This window comes from Podarcis melisellensis, assembly GCF_964234715.1.
Source record: "Podarcis melisellensis genome assembly, chromosome: 4".
NCBI classification, from domain to species: Eukaryota; Metazoa; Chordata; class Lepidosauria; order Squamata; family Lacertidae; genus Podarcis; species Podarcis melisellensis.
In genome coordinates this window covers 9,953,412-9,978,288 of record NC_138531.1, presented here as the reverse complement: position 1 = coordinate 9,978,288, position 24,877 = coordinate 9,953,412, and the positions used below count along the sequence as shown (strand labels likewise).

The 24,877-nt window shown below is 42.8% G+C and overlaps 1 protein-coding gene across 4 annotated transcripts in view; it reads right to left on the bottom strand.

Annotated features, from left to right (window-relative positions):
• The window catches only part of KLF5 (KLF transcription factor 5), a 193,389-nt gene that overhangs the window by 162,204 nt on the left and 6,308 nt on the right, over positions 1 to 24,877 (bottom strand). For 3 of the 4 annotated variants that reach the window (XM_081907326.1, XM_081907328.1, XM_081907329.1), the window contains exons 3-4: positions 24,502 to 24,561; positions 2,811 to 3,465 (exon numbers count right to left, since the gene is read on the bottom strand). In XM_081907326.1, coding sequence (XP_081763452.1) covers positions 3,287 to 3,465; positions 24,502 to 24,561 — 239 coding nt within the window. In that variant the 3' untranslated portion in view covers positions 2,811 to 3,286. Of the gene's footprint in view, positions 1 to 2,810; positions 3,466 to 24,477; positions 24,562 to 24,877 lie in introns of those variants that run through there. The other variant, XM_081907327.1, reaches the window with a different exon arrangement.

Genomic DNA, 24,877 nt, shown 5'->3' with positions numbered 1-24,877 from the left:
GGTCCCAAAACATCTGGAGGGCTGAGTTTGCCTATGCCTGGTTTATATCCTGCCCTTTCTCCTGAGCAAGAGGTGGTCCACGAAGAATTCATACAGGATCTGTCGATATAAACGAGGACCTGAATAGCAATCTCGGCTACAATCTAGTAAAGATTTTAGGTCTCAGATTCCAGGAAGAGACCTCAGCTGCAACTCTACATTCACTTGGGAGTAAGCCCCACAGAATGTAATAGAACCTACTTCCAAGTAACTATACATAAGCACTGTTAAGAGCACACATTACTTTGTCCCACTGAAGCCAATTAGACCTGGAAGTGCTCAGCTTTTGTCAGGATTCAACCCATTATAATGCCTGAGGCAGTAGTCTTCAAAGCTAAGGTGTAAGAAGTAAATAAATAGAGTGGGACTTATTTGCAAGCAAACATGCACAGAATTGTTCCATGGTGCACAGTTTACTCTTTTGTATCTAACTGTCTTGTGCTGCTTGCTAGTACTATTTCCATTACTGCCTCTGAAACAGATTAACCTGTGAAATTTTATGCTGAATTAAAATTAAGTTTGAAAGGGCACCACCTGATTATTATTTTTTAAGCGGAACTAGTCACAGATCATTTTCTGAAACCCATGAGAAGGGACAGAACCATTACAATTGAAGACAGAACACTGCTGAAAGTTAACACACCAGACTTTCTTTTTCCTGTTCGGTTCCGACATTCAAAATTCACCCTCTTTTGTGGTTCAACTCGTCTTGCCTTCATTGTCATTCTGAGCTAGGTAAGATGGTGGAGCCGTTGGTGTGGTGAGATGCTAGGCAGAAAAGGGAATTTCAGCAGTGGGGGCTCGTCGCTCAAAGGGCCACAAAACATGGATTTTTTGCTCTAGGAAACAGCATTCCGACTGATAGTTCCTTCTCCTCAATTTAAAATGGGATGAGGTTTGAGTACGAGCAAAAACGCTGCCACCTCCACTCTCATCCTGTCCTCATCCTATGGTATATTGAGCTAGATTCCAGCAGCAGAGAACACTCCCTCTCAGTGTTAGAACTCCTATTTTACAAAACGTGTTTATGCTTTAATAAGAAGGGGTGCTTGTTTTTCGGGGTGGGATTACAGCATCGTTTACATTTTAACTAGCAAACTTTGGGGGAGGAGAAACTGCAGTATCCTTCGCCTTTGCGAAAGCGACAAGTCGTGTCCCAGCCGCTGCCGTCCCCCAGATCCATATTACATAGACAAATACACAGTAAGTTTCAGTACAAATTATCACTAGCTGCACCGGGAATGCCACACACAAACAGGTGGTGTGCATTTGATACCAGAACCTGAGCTGGGCCTGGACATATAGATCAAGGAGGCTACAAACCACACCAACATCAGATTCCCACAGACCCCTTTCCATTCTCCAGACAGCTGATCAATGCAGCTTCTTTGAAAGGGCTACATGCACACTCAATACAGTTGAATCGGGGGCAAAAAAAAATCCATACAGAATTAGATTGTACTGGTGTTGAACCAGCTTAGTGTTTTGATATTCTAAACCCACATTCTAAATCCTTCTTTTTAAAGCAATATTAAGTTTAGCTTATAGTAAGAGGTTTAACATTATGTATCAGATCCACCCTTGTTATTTAAGCTCCTGGCAGTTGCTTAACAGTTCATATTTTGCAAATATTTTGTACTTGTAAAACATTTTAAGGGAGGAAGAGTGATCTGTTTTGAATTCTCAGTGCATCACATCTGTGTGAACAATAACAAAAGCGATTGGATGGCTAGCTCATTACGTGAAACCAAGGCGGCTAACTTTTTTTGAGAGGTATTTTAAAAAGATGGTTCAATTTTTAAATGTGCCATATTAAAACTGTCCGAAGTAAGATGGTTGCTACTTTTCCCAGCTGATTTCTAGAAAATCCTTTTGTAAGAAAACATTATAAGCTGATCTGCATATTTACAAAATCTTTGTCATAGCAAACATGCAACTTACAGAACATTTTGTTCTATGGCTATTTATGAATTTGTATATATATATATATATTTCATCTCCACAGAAAAAAAACTTTTTTATAAAATATAACAAGTAATAAAACATCCAGTAAAATTCTGACAGAAAATAAATGGTGGCTTGTCCTCTTAGATTCACTTAGCTGTAAATTAAATTAGTTTTCCTAAACACTGCTTACCAGAGCAAGAGTGTCTTGGTCAAGGCCCCAAAAACATAGATTCCAGAGCTTTTGAGACATAATACTTACATTTAGGGACACCTCGTCATGTTATATTTTGCAGATGTGAGCTGGGGCAATGCTATGCAACATACTGTAATCAGCTCCATACCAATTAACTGTCATTGCTTTTCTCCAAGGAATCCTGGGGAGCATAGTCTGATCTGTCACAGATTCCCCATCACAAAACAGTCCCCAAGAGACCCCAGGAAAAAGGTTATGGGCATTAAATACCTGTGGTGCAGATACATCCATAGACACTTGTTTACATCCACAGACAAGAAGAGCTTGCCAGACTGCATTAGCTGTATTTGTACTTCACAGTAAGCCATAAATCACAGCTTATCCTGAATGAGCAGAGTCGTCGTGTGTGTTTGTTGACCACTCCTCAACTGGCGCATGTGGGAACAACACAAACCTTGCTTACTGTGCCACCTGAAGCTGGGACCATGGTTTGCAGGAACAAACCACGGTTCTGGGTTTGGAAAACACGCTAAACCATGGTTTGTGGTTTGTTTCTTCTGCTCACGCAAGCGGAGTAGTGAAGCAGCAGTAGCTGGGAAGCAGACATGGCCACGTTGCTTGTTCACGGCTTACTGTGAACAAGGTAACAGCAAAACCCTGGCTTCCCGACACATGTGTTTAGCCAAAATCTGGGAAATGGCTCCCATGACTGCAGAGAAACCACACGCTTGTACAACCAGTTCTGGCAAAATGTTTTTCCCTATGCATATGAGAAACGGATTAATCCTATCTGCAAAATATAGATCATGGTAGGGAGCCCTGAGATGACATCTGTGAGGGGCTGAAGTCAAATGCGTGAAGAGTAGGTCACGTGGCCGTAACATGGTGAAACCATCAGTATTGTGACACAGTGTCTTCCCTGTTTCCTCATAAATATACAAAATATACACTTCCAGTTTCTTTCACAATTTTTCCTCTTTTAAAAATGGAGAGCAGTTCATATGCAGTCAAAACACTTAAGCTAATTCTAACCAAACGTGTATATATACTTTAACCGAGTCACTAGGAAGTTGCATAGATACCAAGAGCCTCATGGAAAAGTCCAGCCTAGTTCTGATGTCTCTTCATGTGCAGAGCCAAGTGGTCAGACCGAGAAAAGCTGCGACTGCACACGGCACACTGGAAAGGTTTGGCCCCAGTGTGCTTTCTGTAGTGGCGGGTCAACTCGTCGGAGCGCGCAAATCTCCAGTCACATCCTTCCCATGTGCATTTATATGGCTTCTCTCCTGGAAACAAGAAAAAGGAAAGCACACAAAAAATTAGTCACCACTCAGTCCAATACCACTAGCCAAATTCCAATCCAACTGACAAGGTCATAAAATGCCCCCTGCATATAGCGAGCTAGCACATCAGCGAGAGCTATGGCCACCTGCTTCCTTATGTGTTGGGTTTCCAGGTGCTGGGATATATCTACGTGGCAGAGCAGTCAATAATCTGGCGCTCCCACTTGCGGTGCAATGTGGGACGGTCCACTACTCTGTGTGGATTGATGCTCAGGGCTCCTTTTGCAGCATGGGAGCTGCTGCAGTGCTCCCACTTCTCACATTGCTTGAGTCGTATCAGAAGCCTCCAAGCTTGAAACTGGGACACCCCAAAAGTGTGAGAAAGAGAGGCAGCAAGGACTCCTCCTCCACGTTCGGGGACTTCTGGCATTCTTCAAGTAGCACAGGAAGGAAGCCTCAGCTTCCACACTACCAACCCACCCATAAATTTCTTGAAGTCCTCAAGTGTCTTTTCACAACTAGTCCTGTGCAATTATGGGCACATTTAGTCAGGCAGAGGGCAACACAAGAACCAACCCGCTGGATCAAACCAAAGGTCATAGAATCAGAGTTGAAAGGGACCCTAAGGATCATCTTGTGCAGGAAACGGCCTTGGTTCAGTATACCTGGAGCGTCTCCACCCCCGTTGTTCTGCCTGGACACTGAGGTCCAGCACTGAGGGCCTTCTGGTGGTTCCCTCACTGCGAGAAGCCAAGTTACACGGAACCAGGCAGAGGGCCTTCTCGGTAGTGGCGCCCGCCCTGTGGAACACCCTCCCACCAGATGTCAAAGAGAAAAACAACTACCAGACTTTTAGAAGACATCTGAAAGCAGCCCTGTTTAGGGAAGCTTTTAATGTTTAAGAGGTTATTGTATTTTAATATTCTGTTGGAAGCTGCCCAGAGTGGCTGGAGAAACCCAGCCAGATCGGCAGGGTATAAATAATAAAACTAATTACTTAATAATAATAATAATTAAACTTCTGCTTAAAAACCTATCAAGGAAAGAGAGTCCACAACCTCCGGAGGCAGACTGTTCCACTGTCAAACAGCTCTTACTGTAAGAAAGTTTTTCCAGATGTTTATGTCTATGCCAAGCAGCCAATGAAATGCCTACGATGAGGCTGCAATGCAAGGTATCATGGCAACAGTCTTCCTTTACTGGCTCTCACCATCTCTATCAAGACATACACAAATGTACACATGGAATGCCTCTACAGCCACCAATTTTTAATCATTTCATTGTCTCCTGTGTAAATGAGAGAGCCATGAGTGACAACAGGCTTCAAATCTCATCTTCACTACGGACTCTGTGAAAGCAACATGACACCTGAGAACCTGGGGTCCAGACGCCTTGAAGCGAACTCTTTCGCAGGGCTGCTTCAAAGGCAAGCAAGATTGTAAAAAAATGTGCTAAAACACTTCTTAGAAATATCTAGATGACAGTCTTATGACCTCAACATCAGGGGACAGGTGTACATTATTCCAGTTATATACAGACACCAGTTTAGCCCAAAATGTACACTAGAATTGTAGGCATCAACCCAGAAGAAAGTTTGTTTACTGAACATTTCAAGGAAGACAGAAGAGGAGGACAGAGGGAGGAGAGAAAGAACGAAAGACATTAAAAGACAAGTGTTACCAAAAGAGAAGTACGCCTTCCAGAAAAGTAGACGTAAACACAAAGTCCACAATCCAGCTAAAATATGTTATGACTAAATCCAATTGAAACCAGTGAAACTAGTTGGTTTCATAAGCCCCATTGAAAGCAATGGGACTTAAGTTAGCTGCAACGTTTAAAAACTTGTTCCACCGGTTCAGTCACAGCAAATTCTAGCTGAATTGTGTGCTTTGCGTTTACATCCACTTTTCTGGCAGGTGTACTTCTCTCTTGGTATTGTGTAGAAAGAAAGGATGCGATGAAGTGGAACAAGGAGACCAGAATTTGTTTAACTAGGAACCAAGGAAAAGGGCACAAAAACTTATGTACTCATTAGTCAAAGGAAGGCCTTTGTCTGTAGGACTTTTCAAAGCTTTTTCTTCCCTCCTGCAATCTAGCGACTTGTCTCAGTATGTGAAAAGCCAGATTCTCAAGCAAACCAGTTCTGGGCCTGATTTGACGCCCAAAACTTTTCCTGCAGCAACAGATTAGAAAGTGGGATTCATCCAGCCAAAGTATACTTTTAACAGGAAGAATCCGCTCCAAAATGTTTCTGATTGATGGCCTACTGTTAGCAATGCAAGTAGCCGGCTATTCTGAGGTGACAAGTACCTGCAATTCCCAGTGACTTCAACTGGCACGTATGATACTTAACACCTCCAAAATTTTGACCACAGATTTATGTAAGTGCCCAATATAGATTTAATTGCACGGCTTTACACAGTCCCTTTGGAACATGTTGTCGCAGATAGCTAAATATATGGCCATTTAATTTAGTACCCTAAGTGGGGTATTTTTAAGCACACCTATAAAATTTGTAACTATTTTTGTTGAAATTATGAGAAGAGTATTCATAGAAAGTTAGGCCAGGGGAAAAGATTTTTCCTCCTAAGTATGAAGGATTCGTTTCCAGGGAAGTTTTATTTATGTGGCTAAACCTTAGTCATTTGAAGATCAGGATCTTTCTATAGCTTCTGTTGTACATTATACAAAAGTGAACAGAGATTGTGAAAGGCTTTTTCTACTATGCAATTACCATCTTAGGGTGTGATCTACAGTGTTTCCCAAACTTCGAGTCTCCAACTGCTGTTGGACTACAATTCCCATCATCCCTAGGCTAACAGGACCAGTGGTCAGGGATGGGAGTTGTAGTCCAACCACCGCTGGAGACTCGAAGTTTGAGAAACACAGCAAGATCTGCCAAGGTGAGCGGGTTAGGATCCAGCAGATCACTGGCTGTGCGGGAGGTTCCTGACACAGGTGGGCTATGCTGGCATAACTCCCTCATCCTCAACTCAGCGGGAGATATACCAGTTTATTCCACCCATCCTGCCACAGCCAGCACCCAGCTGACCAGGGAGGGTCTGAAGTGAACATAAGCCAGAAAAATGGGGTGTTTATGGATGGGATTGGGAATGGAGAGGAATAGGCTGGATCCTAAGTCTTGGATACGTGACCTGGTAACCCGGCGCAAGTTAAGCTGGCAAAAAGGATGGTGTAACTCCAACATTATTTCTAAGGTTCATTTCCCCTCTGCCAGGCTTGGGCCAGCTCAGACATCAGCGCTCGCTTTACACCAGCTCCTTGTGTGTAGGACTGATCCCTCGGGTTCCCACAACAGCACAGGGAACAATAAATCTCTGTGAAAGTGCGAGAATCACAAGACTGCCGTTTTCCTCCAGCCAAATAACTGCCTCCACGCTGAAAACTAGCATGCGAAGGCAACAGGAAGGAGGCCAGGCTAATACCAGAGAGGGTGGATTTCCAAGTATGGGGAATGTTTTGGGAGAACTCAGCTGCATGTAGCCACAGAAAGGACATTCCCCCAAGTTCCCTACTTTTTCAGGGTAGACTCCTTTCTTTGCCCTCACTGGCTACACCCTGCGTTCCTCACATCAGATACAGGAGCCAGAGGGAGGCAAGGCTGGGAGGAGGCGGCGAAAGAGGTAATGGATATGCGCAAATGCAGTTACATGTACACACGTTAATCTAACTTTGGTCAATGGGACTTATTTCCATCTAACAGTGTTCAGGATTGCTGTCTTGGTTGGGATAAAAACCTCAATTCTTATAGAAAAGGTAGTTTATTTCTTTAGGGGTAGGAAACAGCAGGATGTGCATCGGACAAAGAAATGCTGTCCCCTGATTTTCTCTGTCCTGGATGACTCAACTAAATTATTGTTCTTCAATATGGCGGCTGCTCACACTGGTGTCCTAGGACTATGAAACACTCGATGATTCGTTGGTGCTCCCACCATTCAGAGGCACAAGAGGAGTTTCTCTCATTCTTACGGTAGGAACACCAGAGAAACAGCCAAACCGAGTTCTAACATTTGCATCCCCCACACAAAGACAACATGTTGCAATGTGAAATGCAATTCTCTATATGACGCAGCACAAAAATCTGAGGGCTTGAGCAAGATCGCCAATTAATATTCTGCAAGCAAATTACACCTCAGAGAAGCCACCAGAATTATGCGGCTGCTTTTGGACAAGGTGTTCTCCAGCATTTTCGGTGCTAGAACAGCATTTTCTCAAGCTGCCAGTAAGGGAGACACACTCTGAATTGTTAAAAGCAAACCTTGTCAGGTTTGGGAGTTACATATGCCTCTGATTTTGAGTGGATAAGAAGGACTTTTCTTCAGAAAGGTCCAGCCTCTGTATCTGATTGTGTCATTAATAAATTACTACTACTATTACTACTCTGGATAGTCACATGCAGACCAGAATCCACCCCCACCCCCCAAAAAAACCACACAGAGGCTGAAAGCAAGCAAGACCAGAGCAGTGAACTGTCCGTAGGACATCACGGGCGCTTTAATTCTTAGAAAGGAAGAACATGATTTGGGGATTACTGCACTAAAGCCACATAAATTATAAAGGCAGCTAATGTTGGCATGCCGTGCCAATAATTAAAACCTCAATTGCAGAATTACTTTTGCACCAAGCGGAAAAAATAGCAAAAGTATGTTTGTGAGCAGAGTCAACTGCAAAATGGCGTCCAACATACGATGGAGAAGAGGGACTACAACACTGAACTACAAAATTCTAGACCTCTGAAAGGACTGTGGACCTCTGAGTACAGTATTGTTTTTAACTAGCCGGGGCTAGTTCTCACTGAGCTGCTCCACTTTAGAAAACAGGGGCAGGTTTGCAGAATTCAATGCTTCTTCATACAAGGAAATTCCCTCTAATGAGGAAACAACATGTTATGGAGAAGGGTTTTAGCCTTCTGGAAACCTGGTTTGTCATCTAAGTGGATTCTTTTTCCATTTTTAGGAGGAGTTGGGGGGGTGGACATTCCGTCCTAGGGCACCCTAGCCCAGACATGGGTTTTTCAGCTCAGTGAAAGGTAGGCCTTAGTTTTTTTCTGAATTCCCACTTATATGGTGACCACAGAAACAAGATCCCAGGGTATTGTGATGACTCATAGCAACTGTTTGTTTGTGTGTGTATGAATACCTACATACAAGCCTGCTATACATATAAAACAAATGGTAATACTGTTTAAAGCTATGTATACAATACATATTGCCAGATAAGAGTCAGGTAAAACATGTGTTATTTGACTCATGTAAGTAACAGCGTTTTCCTAAAAGGAGGATGGAAAACACTATGAAAGATCAGGTGACTATTTAGGTAGGTGAAATGAAACATCTAAGAACTTTTGAAAAAAAGCAGAAGAACATCACTCACATATCTGCACATACTTTTCAGCCATTAAGCCAAGAGAAAAATTTGACCCAAGTTCCACACACAAAAACTGCTTCAAGTTATTTTAAAACTTATTCCATTTCTTTGCTGTGCTGAGCTATAAGGGGCAGAGGAATCCGAGGTTAACAAGATTTGTTTGCTTAAAAAGCAAAGAGACACTGAACCCTTTATTCACTATTTTTATGGGTTACGCAGTAATGCAAGCCTAATGACTGCACAAAATACAGAAGCTGCAAAGTTTCAGAAAAATAGTTGATTCTTCTCCAGAAAATTTAGAATGAACATCGAGAGGCTGTGAAACCCAAGAATGCCATCAGTCATCAAATACAACTGTGCTGGAACATGGTCTCTGTATTAAAACAGCTATTTCACTGTAAAAAGGATTAAAAAAAGAAAGAAAAAAGTCTGTAAAGTACCAGCAGAACTCCTCCACTTCAGAGCAGCTTCCACAGAATTTGTTAAAATGTCAACACTGCTCAACTAAAACAGCATGGAGGAAACTGGTACCAAGTTCTGGCGAAGCAGCAACACTCCAGCCCTTTCTTCCCAAGCCAGAAATATTATACACATCACTTCTGGGAAAACAGAACTGCTTTCCTTTTAAGTTATGTTTCAAACAGGAGGGTTTTTTTCCCCCTCTCTTGCTCTCTTCATAACTTTAATTGGATTTTTGCATCATCTCACAGATTTCAAATATTTTGTTAGGCGCGAGTTGATCACCCAGTGTATTTTAAGCCCTTGTAATTGCTCGTACGCATCCCGTCTTGCAAGTAGATTTATTTACTTTTATGTTTTAAAGAATACAAAAAACACAGTTTGGAAAGCATGTGGAATACATTTATGTTAAACTGTTGGTTGAACACCAACATTTGGTTTGGAATCACTTTAGAACAAGACCGCACCGTACAAGATAAGAAAAGGAAACTCGGAAAAATAATAACCATCTACATTCTCCTTATTGAGGGACTACTGGTGCTACAAATAACACACATCTTTCTTTTGATGTACCCTGAAGATGATTGCTGAAGACTACAGTGTCCCACATCCAGATCTTCCATTTCCACGCACTATCCAACCCTAAAGACCAAAAATATCTTCATGGTGCCATAGAACTACCCGTGCTCAGTTTCAGCTACTGAACCATGCTGAGATAGACTAAAAATACGTTACATGCTTTTGCCCTGTAAATGATATCACAATTTCTGCTAGGATGTTGTTTTATCAACAATGGATGTTGTCATGGGTGCTAGAATTCAAAATTAGGAGAAGCAAGTTCTGCAACGGGAAATTCCAGCTTTGGGGTGAAATGTCAGGTGTTTCTGCGTTCTTCTGGTCCCAAGATTGCATTTCTAGGAAATTTCTGTTGTGTGGGTCTTTGCATTTTTTGGCACAAACGAAAGATGGGAAATTGGAATACAGATAGTGGAAGTGGGGAAAATATCAGGTACTTCTGGGGTAAAGGAATGCAGAGGCCAGCAAAAGGTTCCAGCTCAGCTTCTCTTCTCCCAACTATGAGGGCTGACTTTTGAAATAAGGTGTGCTTCTAATCTAGATTTAGAGAGCAGCTTTGTGGAGAGCAGGCAGAAAAGGCAGAATTCTGAGAAATTAAAGAAGGGTGATTGAGGTGCCCAGCTTAAAGAGCACAGAAAACACATTTGGGAAGTATCTGGTCAAGTCTCCTTAATTCAGATCTCAAGATCAACTTTTTAAAAGTAGGGCTGACAATTTTCCCTTCCCTTTTCCGTTAGATTACTGATCTTTAATTATTTACTCTAATCTAAAATTGTTCTGGCTAGGTGTCAGGAAACCCCCCGTTATTCCAAAAGCTAAGGAATGGATGAATAAAGCTTTGGCAATTTCAGAAATGGATTCACAAAGTAATGTTGTACATAAGAGGGGGGACAAGAGAGGGCTCCTGTACTATTAATAGTTGCATAGAAGAGGCAATTTCAGGAGGTACCGCTTACACCTTCTGAAGTTCCCCATTTTATACAATAAATTAAAGATACAGGAGCCCTCCCTCTCTTTTTTCTTCTGGTCACCCTCAGGGAAATAATCCAAGCAAATCCAGCTGTAAAACTTGTAGACTGCTGCTGAAAGAGAGGGGGAGAGGGGGGGGAATAACCTTGTTCAAAAAAGTTTTTAAGACAGGTGGACCAGATTTAAAGTCCCGTCTTAATGCAGTACTAGAAACTCCCATGGCAACCTAATCTGTGAGACAGGTTGAACTGGAAGCCCAAAAGTTCTGGGTTCAAATCTAACCAGAAAGTTACGAGTTCCAATTTCATCTCTGTCATGAGGGAATAGATTAGCCTTTACCAAACCACTGCGCCTTTCTGCTTAGGGATAGTTCTGACTTTGTGTGGGTGACAGATGCATTTGAAGTGCTTTAGAGAAGCACTATTTGAATGTTAAGCATTGTTCCCCCTATTTTACACCGCACCTGTTACATATCAAGGTAGATTGCGGAGTGTGATCTTTCGAAACACCTGTCGGCACTCGATGGTCTGTCTACCTCTGCTGAACTGGACTCGCATTTTTCATTTTGGGTGGGACAGAAGAGCAACAACTCTGCTTCAGTCTCCAATCAATTGCTGCACCGGGACTCAGCGCTCTTATTCCTAGGGCACGGCGAGTACAGTGTTTTCTTTTTAAATTTGAAAAAAAGGATCGTGCTTTAAAATAGATTCCACAGGGTGGGGTTTTGTTTTCTAGCGGATTGAGAAAGGGAGATTCAAGAATCCTAAAACAAAACATTTCGCATGCACACACAGAAAGCAGAGTTATACAAACAGGACCAATAAATTAAGTTGCATGGGCAACAGGTAAAAAAAGGGAAGTTTATTCTGTTAATAAAGACCAGCTTGTCTCCCCCCCCCCACACACACACACCGCACTGCAGTTGTGAATAAAGTGTGTTTTCTGCTGAGAGGAAGAGGCTTAGAATAACTGAGTCACTTGCGTGACTTCTCTCTATTCTCTTCCTTCATTGCTGTGTTTTTCTAGCTGCCTGTCACTCGTTCTACCTCTCTCTATTCGTCTATTTTGTGTCTTCATAAGCATACCACAAAGATGCTGTCCTGTACCCACATACCTGGGCGTGTGGGATACACCTGAGCAGACATTTAGAGGACTACACCACTGACTCATTTGTTTCAGCCATCTCCTGCCCTTATTTTGCCTTCTCGTGTTCAAGTTGTTAGCTTTTCGTTTTCCTTCTAAACTAGACCGTGAGCCCATTGAACGTGGCCTAGTTTTTCCAAGCACTTCTGAAATAACCAACGTTCATTGTGTCTAGCGCAGAGTGTGGGCACAAAATGAGGTTAATCCAAAACAGCATTCTCTATTCATATATCCAACAGGAGGGAAGAGAAGAAATTGCCTGAAAAGCCCCAGTCATGCTTGAGAATGATAGGAATTATTCTAAGGGATTTTCCAACGCGTGCGCCAGGGAATGCCCCCACCGCACAGAGTATTCTAAGGAATACTAGGATGGAAAACCACTGGCCTGCTAGGTGTTCTTGCATCATCCCTAGCCACTGACCATGATGGCTGTGACCAGCAGAAGTGGTCTTCCAACTTCTTGAAAGCTACAGGTTCCATATTGCCTCTCGGCTTGAAGACCTCTGACCCAGGACAGCAGAAACCCTCCCTTCTCTCCTACCATCCATCTAGAATTCAGCTGGGAGAGATGTCAAGAAGACATCCTTTCTCCTTTCACAAAGAAGAGCTCCTGACCAGTGATGGGGGAACCATCCAGTTACATAAATGTATGGGGAAACTGTGGCCCTCTGGAAGATGTTGACCTACAAGCACCATCTGTCCTAGCCAGCACGCCCAACAGCTAGAGGACCGCAAGTCCACCCCACCCATGTTAGAAAATGTCTAAGAAGAAGTCAAGATCTAAGTCTTACTGAAAGAAAATTGTTATGGCTCCTACCTGTGTCTGTGTGTGTTTTAACTGCAATGTATTATCAACTACTGCAGGGATTGGGGGGCCCTATAACTTGCCCCAGATGTTGTTAGACTCCCGTCATGCTGGCCAAAGCTGATGGGAGCTGGAGTCCAATGACATCTGGAGGGCCATGGGTTCCCCCATTCCACCCCCGAACTACCGTAAAGGTAGCAAAGGCCTTCCTGTTTATCTACAAGATGCTACTCTAAATCCCCAAACTTGGCCATCCAGATGTTTTGGGACTACAACTCCCATCATCCCTAGCTAACAGGACCAGTGGTCAGGGATGATGGGAATTGTAGTCCCAAAACATCTGGATGGCCAAGTTTGGGGGTGCCTGCCCTAAGGTAACAAAATAGATGCAGGAAGACGCCTCTTCTCACGAGTTTGCAGATCTTGTTTCCATCCCACTCACCCTGTTATTGTGCTACGGTAGTAATCCTCATGAGGAAGACATTCCCAATGAAATTTCTCCTGGCTGAAGTGTACTCCTGAAGCCATGGAAAACCATAAACCGAAAAGTGTCACAACAGGAACTCTGCCACTTAAAGAAAGGCAGTGTGGTATAGCGGGAAGAGTGTTCATTCAAATTCCCTCTCAGCCACAAAATGCACTAAGTGGCCTTGGGCATGCCATTATCTCTTGGCACAATCCGCCACATAGGGTTATTGCAACTGTAAAGTGGGATAGCCCCACAAAAGCCAAACTGAATTCTTAACAGGAAGGTCAAGAGACAAGTGTGATAAATCTTTTACAGTAACCTGACGAACACTTAGGTTGTCAGTACAATGCATACAAGACAAGGGAAAGGAGTCTCGCACACACTTCTTATCAAGGTTGTCCACACCCATAGAGGCAAACAGAAACATTTACTGCAGTTATTGGACAACTGAGACAACAGAAGCCTATGGGAAATGCGTTAGCCCTGAATGGGATCAGAAGCGCCCGTTTCACCCAATTTACAGTTCACTCACAACACACACAAACCTTTTAAAATTCTAAACAGTAACCCAAATCATTTAACGGGGGCAGGGGACTTGACAATTAACATTGTTTTGGGTCAAAAAGCAAGCCATAACTTTCTTGCTACTGGTGCATATAAAGCTTGAAACTACCAACTTTTGAGAGTCAGGGCAGTTCACAGAGCATCTCACCTTCTAGAAAACTCTGAAAATGTATAGAGGACCCTATTCCCAGGTGCAAACAGGATATAGAGGGCATTGTCTTCAATCTGGTCTCGTCAGGGAACGGGTTTTCCTCAATGTTGCTCCGATATTGGGAGGTCCCCCCCCACCTTCCCATACAGAAGCATGAAAATATGAACACATGTTTTTGAGAGGGGGAGCCATTTTGGTTCCAAGAAATGTATCAGGTACACATTGTGGGACTCACAAGGGAACGTTATTTTGGATTGTATCAAAGTCATCTTCATCGGAGTGATCCCAGGTTGCTGCACCATATAACCAAAGAAAGGTATAGTTTTAGCAACCAAAGCTTATTTTTAAAAATAAAAACACCCCCATCTGTTCTAACCAACGATGACCCTTAGTTTTTATAGGCCCCAATAAGCAGGCAGACAAAATTTAAACTGTCTCAAAATGAGCACACCATAGAGTATTTTCACCCAAAAAAGAAATGAAGCCTTAACACTTAAATTAAACGACACTGTCTCTATCCAATGATATGAGCATCCAGAACCCAGTTAGCAAACAACACTTTGGTCTTATGGTGCAGGTTCGCCCAGTACAACTGGAACTCTGACGTTCTTTCATTCTCAATCCTACAGTGGCCAAATGACCAGAAAATGTCAGCAAGGCCTGCTCCTGTGCCATTCAAAGCAGCTCAATTTGCAGAAAGCAAGAGGTGGTGTGATGCCCTGTTACCGTCTGCAGATGAAACTGCTGTTAAAATGCATTGGCCAACCCAAACGTTGGCACAACTGCTTGACAAACCATCCCCATGAATAAAATACCTGCTTCTCCATCATTCAATCAGATATTTGGGTTTTGCATGTCCATCCTTTTGGAGTCGATTATCATCTCCATTTTACAGAAGAGGAACTGAATGAGGACCAAGCGGGTGAGATGTTTTTCCAGTTCCCTAGTCCCACCCACAGGTTATTTCTGTTATCTCAAAAACGCATGCAGGCATGTTGTCCTCAGCAGCCGATGAGAAACCTGTCCCACTCTGAAGTCCCCGTTGTATCGAGAGTTGCCCAGAGAAAGCCTGGGATTATTGGAGAATCCCAACTGGCAGAAATTCTTCCTAGCCTAACAGTATAGTAGAGGCAAGTCTCTTTCCATCAGGCATACAAACACACAAAAGAGACTTGTCAAATATTAAAAAGAGGATCTGTAATAAATCCACACCATCTGGCATGTGTATTTATATGTTCTGTATACAGGGAGAAGGTTTCCTCGTCTTTGGTTTGGGTTCCACAGCTGCTCAGCTGTGCTCTGCCATTTTCACACTTCACGCTTCAAAGATGGCACTTTTAGGCTGAACACCATCCCCTTTTCAATGGCAGTGTTTATACAGTTAAGATTCAGAGACCACCACTCACTCGGTTCGAAGCAATAAAAAGTTAAGTCGAAAAATCCCCCTCCGATCTAGGCAAACCAAGAGTCGTTTGAGCACAAGACGTGCTTTCAATCGGAGATCATGTTAAATGTATTTAGCCGTCTAGGACAGGGTCCTTTTAAAACTGGAAGAATCGTCTATCATATGTAGATGAGACTTAACTTTGGGGCGGCAGGGCGTTAAGAGAACTGCCACCGACCAAATAATGCTATTCTATCAACTTCAACTAATAAAAAGACTGCTTTCTCACAAGAGACCTGTGTGTATTTTCTTTGCAATCTAGCCTGATGAAGAATTCTGCAGAACTTGGAAGCTTGCAAACGGCTGGCATTTTGGCAGATCCTAATAAATGTATTTCAGGCTTTTTGCTACTTATAATTTGATGGCCCTAAATATTTCAAATCTCTCCTCACCCGGAGATGCACATCGGCAAGCAAGCAGCCGACAACATTTGCTTTAGAACAAATGAGGAGGCTGGGTGGGCCCTTGGCTTTACAGGTTATTGGACTACAACTCCCATCATCCACAACCACTGGACTGGGAGAAGTTGGGAGTCCAACAACATCTGCTTCTGAATGCAGAGCTGGTAAACAGGATCCCAAGAGAAAGCTTCAGAATTTGTTGAAATTAAGGAGCGTCTGAGCAAATAATGGCGATTCCTCGGACTCAGTCCCCATTTGTTTTCGTGAGGTGCTTTCAGAATTAAGCGTGTTTACAGCTAGCAACCGTCTTCCTTATCAGGCATCAAATATCCTGGAACTGAAGCTTAATCCCTCTGAGAGAACAAGTGACATGCTTTCAGCAGACATTAGGCATTTAATTAAAAACAAAATTTTGTTGGTGGTCAGAACTAAAAAAAGCCTCGTTGGTGCTGGCACAGTTAAATCCATGATGGCAAATAAAAATGAGACACATGAGCAGTTCGCTAAGCTTCCTATCCCCTCCGCAAACCCCAAATCACACTGGTTTCTAAGGCAATAACAACATAAAATGAATTGCTGAAACAGACATAGGGTTCGTCAGCATTTGAATTCTTGAGAGCCACTTTATCTTCTAGGGGTCCAGAGGCTGACCTCTGCTGCACCAACCCATGAAAGCAGCTGGGATTTTTTATTTACCATGCTTTGATTAAAAATTTGATCAACCACTAGGAATCATACAAAAGTTCTGGGGAGGGCAAATTTGGCTCAGCTACTCCTGATCTTGGACAGCAAAAACCTGCAACCACACAGGAAACACTTAAAAAAAAAACCAAAGTACACTGTCTATCTCATTTGTGCTCTGCTATTTTTCTCCCAAGGAAGGAATGGGTTTATAGAGCTCGTAAACATGGATGCCAAAGCATTTGCCATTGTTGCCCAATTACTTTGCATTCATGCCTGTTGCACCCTGTGCCCCCCTGATGTTATTTCAACTTATACTCCATTTTCACCCTGTTTTTTTATGAGACAACAGCCAGAAGGCTAGAGAAGTCCTTAACCGCACCCAGAGTACACAAACCAATTGCCAATTGAGAGGGGAGGGGTCCGGCTTCCAGGTAAGAACCAGTGAGTTAGCAGAGATCTTTAACAGCAAGACTGCACTGCAAACACTTATCCACTTAATATGATATAACATCATATTACACATCTTGTGTTCGACCTGTTAGTACTGCATACTATTCATTAGTTATCAGAGGTAGCTTTACTCAGTTCAGGAATGCATATTCGTTCCTCAAAGAAGGAGCTGTTTGATCAAGAAGTCCACATGTATGTTAATTAGGTAAAGGTAAGGGGGACCCCTGACCATTATGTCCAGTTGTGGCCGACTCTGGGGTTGCGGCGCTCATCTTGCTTTATTGGCCGAGGGAGCCGGCATACAGCTTCCAGGTCATGTGACCAGCATGACTAAGCCACTTCTGGCGAACCAGAGCAGCGCACGGAAATGCCGTTTACCTTCCCGCCGGAGCGGTACCTATTTATCTACTTGCACTTTGATGTGCTTTTGAACTGCTAGGTTGGCAGGAGCAGGGGCCGAGCAACGGGAGCTCACCCCGTTACGGGGATTCGAACTGCCGACCATGCGATCGGCAAGTCCTAGGCGCTGAGATTTTACCCACAGCGCCACCCGCGTCCCATGTATGTTATTACTAGGACCTAAAATGAAGGCATGGCTCTCTCCTATACAGAAATTGCATTTCTGCCAACAAGCGAAAAGCATGGCTACAGCCAGAGGCAATTCATACTTATGTTTTAAGGTTCCTTGTCCCATCTCATGAAATTAGGCTCTTCAGCACATTCACACTAAAGATGGTTTTTACAAAAGATTGACAGATTCAACAGCTTTTGCCCCTGTTCTCAACTTACTTCCTGGTAACAGCAGGAATCTTGAATTTGTTTATTTTCCTTGCATCCCATCCCTCTGAAGGAGAGAGCCCAGAATCAGCAACAACCTCCCCTGATGTGTCACGCAAGGACCACTAAAAATTGTAAAATACAGTTAAAATAGCCAGCATTGAGAGAAGCAGGTGCCATGACTGTGCCATTCGACTGCCTCATTTCTTGCAGGACAGAGAAACAATCTCAGCAGGAAGGAGGCTGTTGGGACTGGCCACAAAATAGGGCAATAGGCAGCAGGCTAGACACCCGTCATATCTGAATTCAAAGCCTTCCTCCATGACACACAGAGACCTCTGTGATATTTACCCTAGTTCGACAGAGCTACTTGCAACGGTATAAGCTTCTGCAACACATATGAAGTGATTCTGACTTGGACTGGGGCGTATCAGCGTTCTAGTTGCCCACCGGCCTTAAGTCTTGGGCTGGAAGCCACTTGTTCTCATTTCATCCTTCTTCCTACGAGGATAAAATGGAGGGAAGGCAGGCCATCTGCCTTGAGCCGGTTGGAGGAACGGTGTGATAAAAATAAACTTAAAAAACAGGTTGGATTTTAGAGGCTGTCTGAATAGTCTCACTGGTTCTCAGACAACAGTTTCCTTTTAAGGTTTTTAAGAGTGCCTGGCTAGAGAAATCAAAAACCAGGCAGAGGTTTTAGTTGGCCAAGCCTTAAAAACTTTGGTAACGGGGATTGTACGCATCTTGTTACAGAAGCATTGAGGGGGCTTCCATTTCCCGGCAGCATATACAAGCTATATCTATAGATAGATGAAATAGTTTCTAGCATTAAGTGCAGAACTATTAATGGCAAGGCAAGCATGTGATCAACGAACATGTCTGCCCAGAAACTCCCAACACAGAAAGACCCAGAGGCTGCTCAAAAACATCTTCCATACCAGATAGGGGAGCTAAGGAACGCAAATGGCGGCTTGCTCACCCCGATAAACAGGAGTTCACAGTGCAATCCTATGCATGTCTACGTCTAAGCTCCACTGAGTGCACTACGGCTCACCCTCAGGTAGGCTTGTAAGTTTTAGGCTTACCACCGTACATAATGCAGACTTCATATCAGCTAGTAGTAAAGTCTCTCACGTCTGAGTTGGGGAGGACAGGGGTGTTTCAGGATGACATAGGGCTGCACGATTCATGCGGCACCAGTGAAAGAAAAAGGGAAAAGAAAAAGCCATGCATCCTTGCTAGAGAGGTTTGCTAAATTTCTTGGGTTTTTTTAAGGCTATTTGGAACCTCCAAGAACAGGGAAGGGATATTTGGTGGCCACAATATGTGGTTGGGGACTCTGCTCAGCTTTGTGGGTGACAAAGTTCAGGCCTGGGAGAGCAAGCAAGAAGGAGAGAGAGAGACAAACAAACCTCCAGGCAACTTGACCGATACAACTTCTTTACAGAAATTAACCAGAGTGCTTGCAAAAACACTGGAGAGCTATTTAGGGGGGAGTCGCCTTGACTTATTCAGAAAGCTGCAGTTGCATTTGTATGAAACCTCTCATGCGTAAATGCTATGGCAGAAAAGTTAACTATTTATTTTTGAAAAACCAAAACACAATTTGAATCCTTTTATTGACTTCTGGCAAGCGAGTTCAGGTCGCTCACGCTGCCAATAGCACCAGTTGAGGGTTTACGGCACAGCAGCCTATAATAAGGATTTCTGTCCACGATCGTGAGGGTTGCGTAACGTCAGTTATGAAACTAAAGTTATTGCCCACAGCCAATGGAGAAAGAAAGCATTGTCCTGTGGCTTTGGAGAAAGTACTTGAGCACCAATTTCCCTCTGAAGCTGGGATGAGAACCTATGGCCTCATGTAAGGTCATTTTATTCCAACTCCAGTTGGAAAAGGCCACAGTTCCCCACTCCTGCTCTAGAAAGCGAGGACCAGATTTAGATTTAGATATCACCAGCAGCATTAGAGAGATCTGGCTCAGGTGTGTCCAGCAAGCCAGTGGTTGAATGAGGCTCTGGATCCCATACAGTCGTACCTTGGTTTTTGAACAGCTTAGTTCTCAAACATTTTGACTCCTGAACGCCGCAAACCCAGAAGTGACTGTTCCTGTTTGTGAAGTATTTTTGGAAGCTGAATGCCCAACGGGGCTTCTGCGGCTTCCGATTGGCTGCAGGAGCTTCCTGCAGCCAATCGGAAGCTGTGCTTTGGTTTCTGAATATTTTGGAAGTCGACTTCCGTTTGACTTCCAAGGTACGACTGTGTTCTCCAAATTCTCTGGCCTCCCACTCACTTTCAGGCATCAAGGCAGGTTGCGGTTTTGAGTTTTGGCAATTTTAACCCCCAAATTTCTACAGCATGAGAAGAATAAGGCTTGCTTTCACCAGGCCTCCTTAGGGCATCCCACAGGCAGTTATCCTTTTCAGTTACTTTCGCTACTTTGAAATAAGTCCTGTTGTGTTTATGGGGAGGGAGGAAAACAGTATACACAGAGCAACAGCCTTAAGCCCAAGAAATGGTGACTGGGCCAAGGTAGCCCAGTGAAGGACATCGTTCAGAAGAGACACAGACCCAGGTATCGCTGATTCAAAACCAACACTATAGGCACCCTGCCTCACTTTAAAACCTTCTCCATAACTGTCGATCCAACAAACCTTTGAGCAAGTTAACTACTTCAGGACTGAGAAAATAAATTACAGCAAACCATTTAAAAAATTAGATTTTAAAGTCACATCGCTGCTGAAATCTTTATGAGCGTTGCCAACTGACCAGGAGAAAAGGGCTGGCCTGTTCTAGCGCCTTTAACACCTGCGTGTGTGTGAGCATGGTGATAAAACCCACCCGTGAATCTCTGCAGACGAAGCCTGTTTAAAAGGCACGGCGACAGAAATGGAAAGGTTAGCAGCGCTAGACCCTTATTTGCCCAACAGTTGCGTCTCAGAGCCTGTTCCTACCACTCCCACATAAGCTGTATATTTGTTTATTTTTTTGGTCCCTTGCCCATTAGTTTTATTTCTTGCAGTTTATAAATCCTACAAGCTTGCTCCTCTCTGAGCTGAGCACCTCTCTCTCACCAACCGCTGCTGCCTTTAAGTTTGCTGTGAAAAGAATGCCATTAAACCCCCTGAAAGCCGTTCAGGTGGAGACAGGTTGCTAAATAAATACTATGAAAAGGCACAGGGTTTCCAAATACAAAGGAAGAAAGCATATGCTCTGTTTTGACTTCTAAAAAAGGAAGATTGCTGCTGCTCCTGCAGGCTTTTTGTATTTTAAAGTGACAGATCACAGAGAGGGGTGGATGAGAGTCAGTTTAAAATGGATTGTTAGGAAGAGAGAGAGAGAAAAAACAAGCAGTGGTCCTTCATAGATACTACAGAACAAGTTCAGCCAGATAAACAGGTCTGTTAAACCCCTAAGGGGATTGGAAAGAGTATCACACAAAACTTTAATAACATGCATTTCATGACCTACATTTATTAAAGCTTTCATGCTACAGTGTTTTTATAAATAGCTTTTCTGGGGGGGGGAGGGGTGCTCCTAAGCCAAATGAGTACAAAGAATTTAAGGAAAACAGCTAAATTAAGCTTCATAATTGAATATGGGTTTTGGGGGTTTTTGGTTTGTTTTTTTGTCAAAGGGCTCCCATAATCTTCTGGGGAAACTTCTTTCAGAATACTCAGCACGTCACATCGACCAGACATAAACATCGGCAGCCTTGTGGAAATAGATCGGTCACCTTTTATATGCTTCCATTAAAAGCTTTCAAAAAACAATACATTTCAAGTTGTGTGTGTCTATCTTACCACGAAAGGGGTGTTGCAGATCCATATTATCTCCATGTCAAAGTACAACACTGACTTGGATAAGTATGTAATGTACTTAAGACGACCAGATTTTATTCAGAGTGGACTTTTTTCTATTAGAGTCATTGACCTGTGATGAACAGGACTCTAATCTACAAAAACTTATGCCAACCATAATGAATGTGTTAATCTTTAGAGCACAACACACTTGTTTCTGTGCTGATTTTAAATTACCAAGTAGTTGTGAGCTATAGAACACTTTAAATATCAAGTCTCCTTCCATCTATGCAGCAGGATATTTTACATTATTGAATGCACAAATAGAGACTTAAAAAAACAGCAGCATATTTTAACATTTGTAGTTTTAAGCCTTTTACTGTCATTCTGACTTCTTCTTTTTTTAGGAGGGCAGTTAAAGCCGTCCTAGAAATTTGGGCTGCTTGAGTTTTGTTACTGTTGTTCATCGAGGTTTTGCTGCTTTTAATGCACGTAGATCCACAACTACCTCCAGCAGGAACAGTGGGATATAAATTATTTTTCATAAATAAGGCTGCAGCAGTGACATATGTCACATTTATTTATTTACAGATTTATATCCTGCGCTTCAAACAACACATTTCAGGGTGGCTTACACAATTTTCAAGCTAAAATAACTTGAAAGCTACTGGCTGCTAAATTTAGCCTTCGAGAACTGATGCTAAATCTTGGATTAGCAAAGGCCTGGTGGCTATTCTGCCTAAGAGTTTATGAATTCGTGGCATACACAACGTGCAACTGGTTTAAATGGAGAAACACAAACGGCGGGGGTTTCTACTTTTTATTGTAGAAGTAAACTTTCTACCTATCATCTTCTCCAATGGGCACAAACCTTAGAACAGCACCTCCCAAACATCATTTTACGACAGAGGTCTGTAGGGTTAGTGGCAGAACATATGCTTTGCACGTGAATGTCCCCGGTTCAGTCCCTGGAAATCGCCTGGCGGGGCTGTGAGGGATTTCCCCCCCCCCCACCCTGACCCCCGTCTCAAAACCCTGGAAGCTGCTGCTCCTCACTGGAGCTAGGTGGTCTGGATTAGGAAGAGGAAACTTCCAAAGGCGGGAGGTACCTACTCAAGAGGAAGCTGCTCCCACATTTCTGCAGAAGTCACTCATTTGGGTGTGCCCTGCAAGTGGAAGGAACCAAACTCATGCAGAGATATAGAAGGAGTGTTTCTCCCACGGGAGGGCAATTCTGTTCTGCCTTGCTACTGGGAGCGACTGAGTCGGTCATAGACACTCAGCGCAGCAGAAATGGACCACTCCAAGGAAAAGATGTCTTGCAAGGAGGCAATAACAGGTTGGTGGTTCTGAGAGACAGCAGGCACTCTCTTCGGGCGGGTATACTCTCTGGCAGCTTGGGAATTCTTGCCTTACAATTGCTTTTCCATTTTTGTTTTTCGTTTTGTTTTTCAACTGTTCTTTTAACAGATAACAGCTTCGTTTATCAAAACCACATTTCCATAGTAACACTTTTGCCCGGAGGCAATTCAGTCTTTTGACAATGAGCAAACGCCCTTGTTCTGCAGGCAAAATGAGCCTCAGATCTCTCTTCAGTTTTTTTTTTAAGTTTGTTTAAAAAAAAAAAAAAAACTTTTGCATTTTAGAAGTACGAAGAGGCCATTTGAACCACAATCTCAATGCATATGAGCTAGCCACCCCTCACGCACACAAAAAAACCCCAAACAGCAATGTTCTTTTGAAAACTCAAAGTACTTTGATGCATCTGTATGTAGAATTTTAGTTTACTCCGCATATTCCAAATGCATGCTCAGGAAACACTATAGCATTTATTCTACACTCAGGCTGCTTTAAAAAACATTTCATTTCAAGTGCTGTGCGTCTACTTTTACACAGGAAAACATCAGAACTCTCACACTGTTTTATATCATGCCAGACTGTTAGTGCATCTCTTTCATTACTGTCTGCACTGAATGACAGCTGCTCCTCAGGGGTTTCAGATGGGAATTTCCCCTAGCCCTACCAGGACTTCTCTAGGGTTGAACCCGCTACCTTTTGAATTCCAAGGCCACAACTGACCCAGCTACACCAAAAGCACCACTTAAAAATATTTGCATAAGGAATTTTGTTATTGTTATGAGTTCAACCAGCAGGACCCAAGAAGGCTAAACAGTCGTCTGCTCAAGAAATTCTACAGCTTGGAAGAACTCCGAAAACACAAGATAGCAAAATAATAATAATAATAATCTAGTAAGCAACATGATGAAAGCTTCTGTGCTAAGCACAGAAGTGAGCTAACTGTGCCTTGAATAATATGCATCAGAACCAACTTGTTCAGTTTAATAAACACACAATGTATTCTCTCTTTTTCAAAAAACACAGAACACTTCTTATTTAAATAGAACTAGTTGTCTTAAGAAGATGAGTGTCCCATTACTTTCAGGTAGGTTACAACAGTCATTTGGGGACCACTTGGAAGAAAACAACTGTGTGGTTTGGCTTTTTGTTTTGTTTTCACAAACTGAAATAGTACGAAGATTTCAGTGTTTTATAATGCGATCCGGTTTTTAATTCCAGGTAAGTGTTACAGGGCTGCAGCCTTAATATAGTTAAGCTGACATTGAAAAACAACGTTTTATGTCCATGAAACTGAAACGCACACACAATGTAGGGGAGAACCCTCCAACCAAATTGCATCATAATTCTGTCGGAAAATGTTTAAGGAGAGGGGGCAGGATGGAATGATAGAGCTTCAAAGAGGGTATTTATTCACTGCCCAAATTAAACCTCTTATTTTAAGAAGTTCAACAAGTGTCCGTTTTCATTTTATTAACTACTCTGTTTGGCTGATTTATAACTCTCTCAGCTTGAAGCAAACCAAATGAAACCTTTCAGCAAAGCAGAGAAAGAAAGAAGGGCAATTTATATTTAGAGGACATTTAAAACACAGTAAACACATACCAGTATGAGTTCGCAGGTGCGCTTTTAAGTGGGAAGACTTCGTATAGACTTTAGTGCAACCTAAGACAGAAAACAGAAGAGACGTAAGGCTCATCTAGAAACTTTTAACATTCAGCACCATCACCAACATGCTGATCTAACTATATATTAAGAAAGTTACTCAAACCTGCCATATGTCACATAGCAAATATGCTGTTAGTGGAATATGCTAACAGCAAAAGGGCAGATCCCAACGCTGGTTTATAGCAGTGAACCCACAAATAGCACAATCAGACACACCCAGAATGTCAACTCCAATATCTATATATTCCTAAACACGTCCATTAATCAGACAGCATTGTTATTTCGCCAAAATCTCACTGCCATTTTCAACATC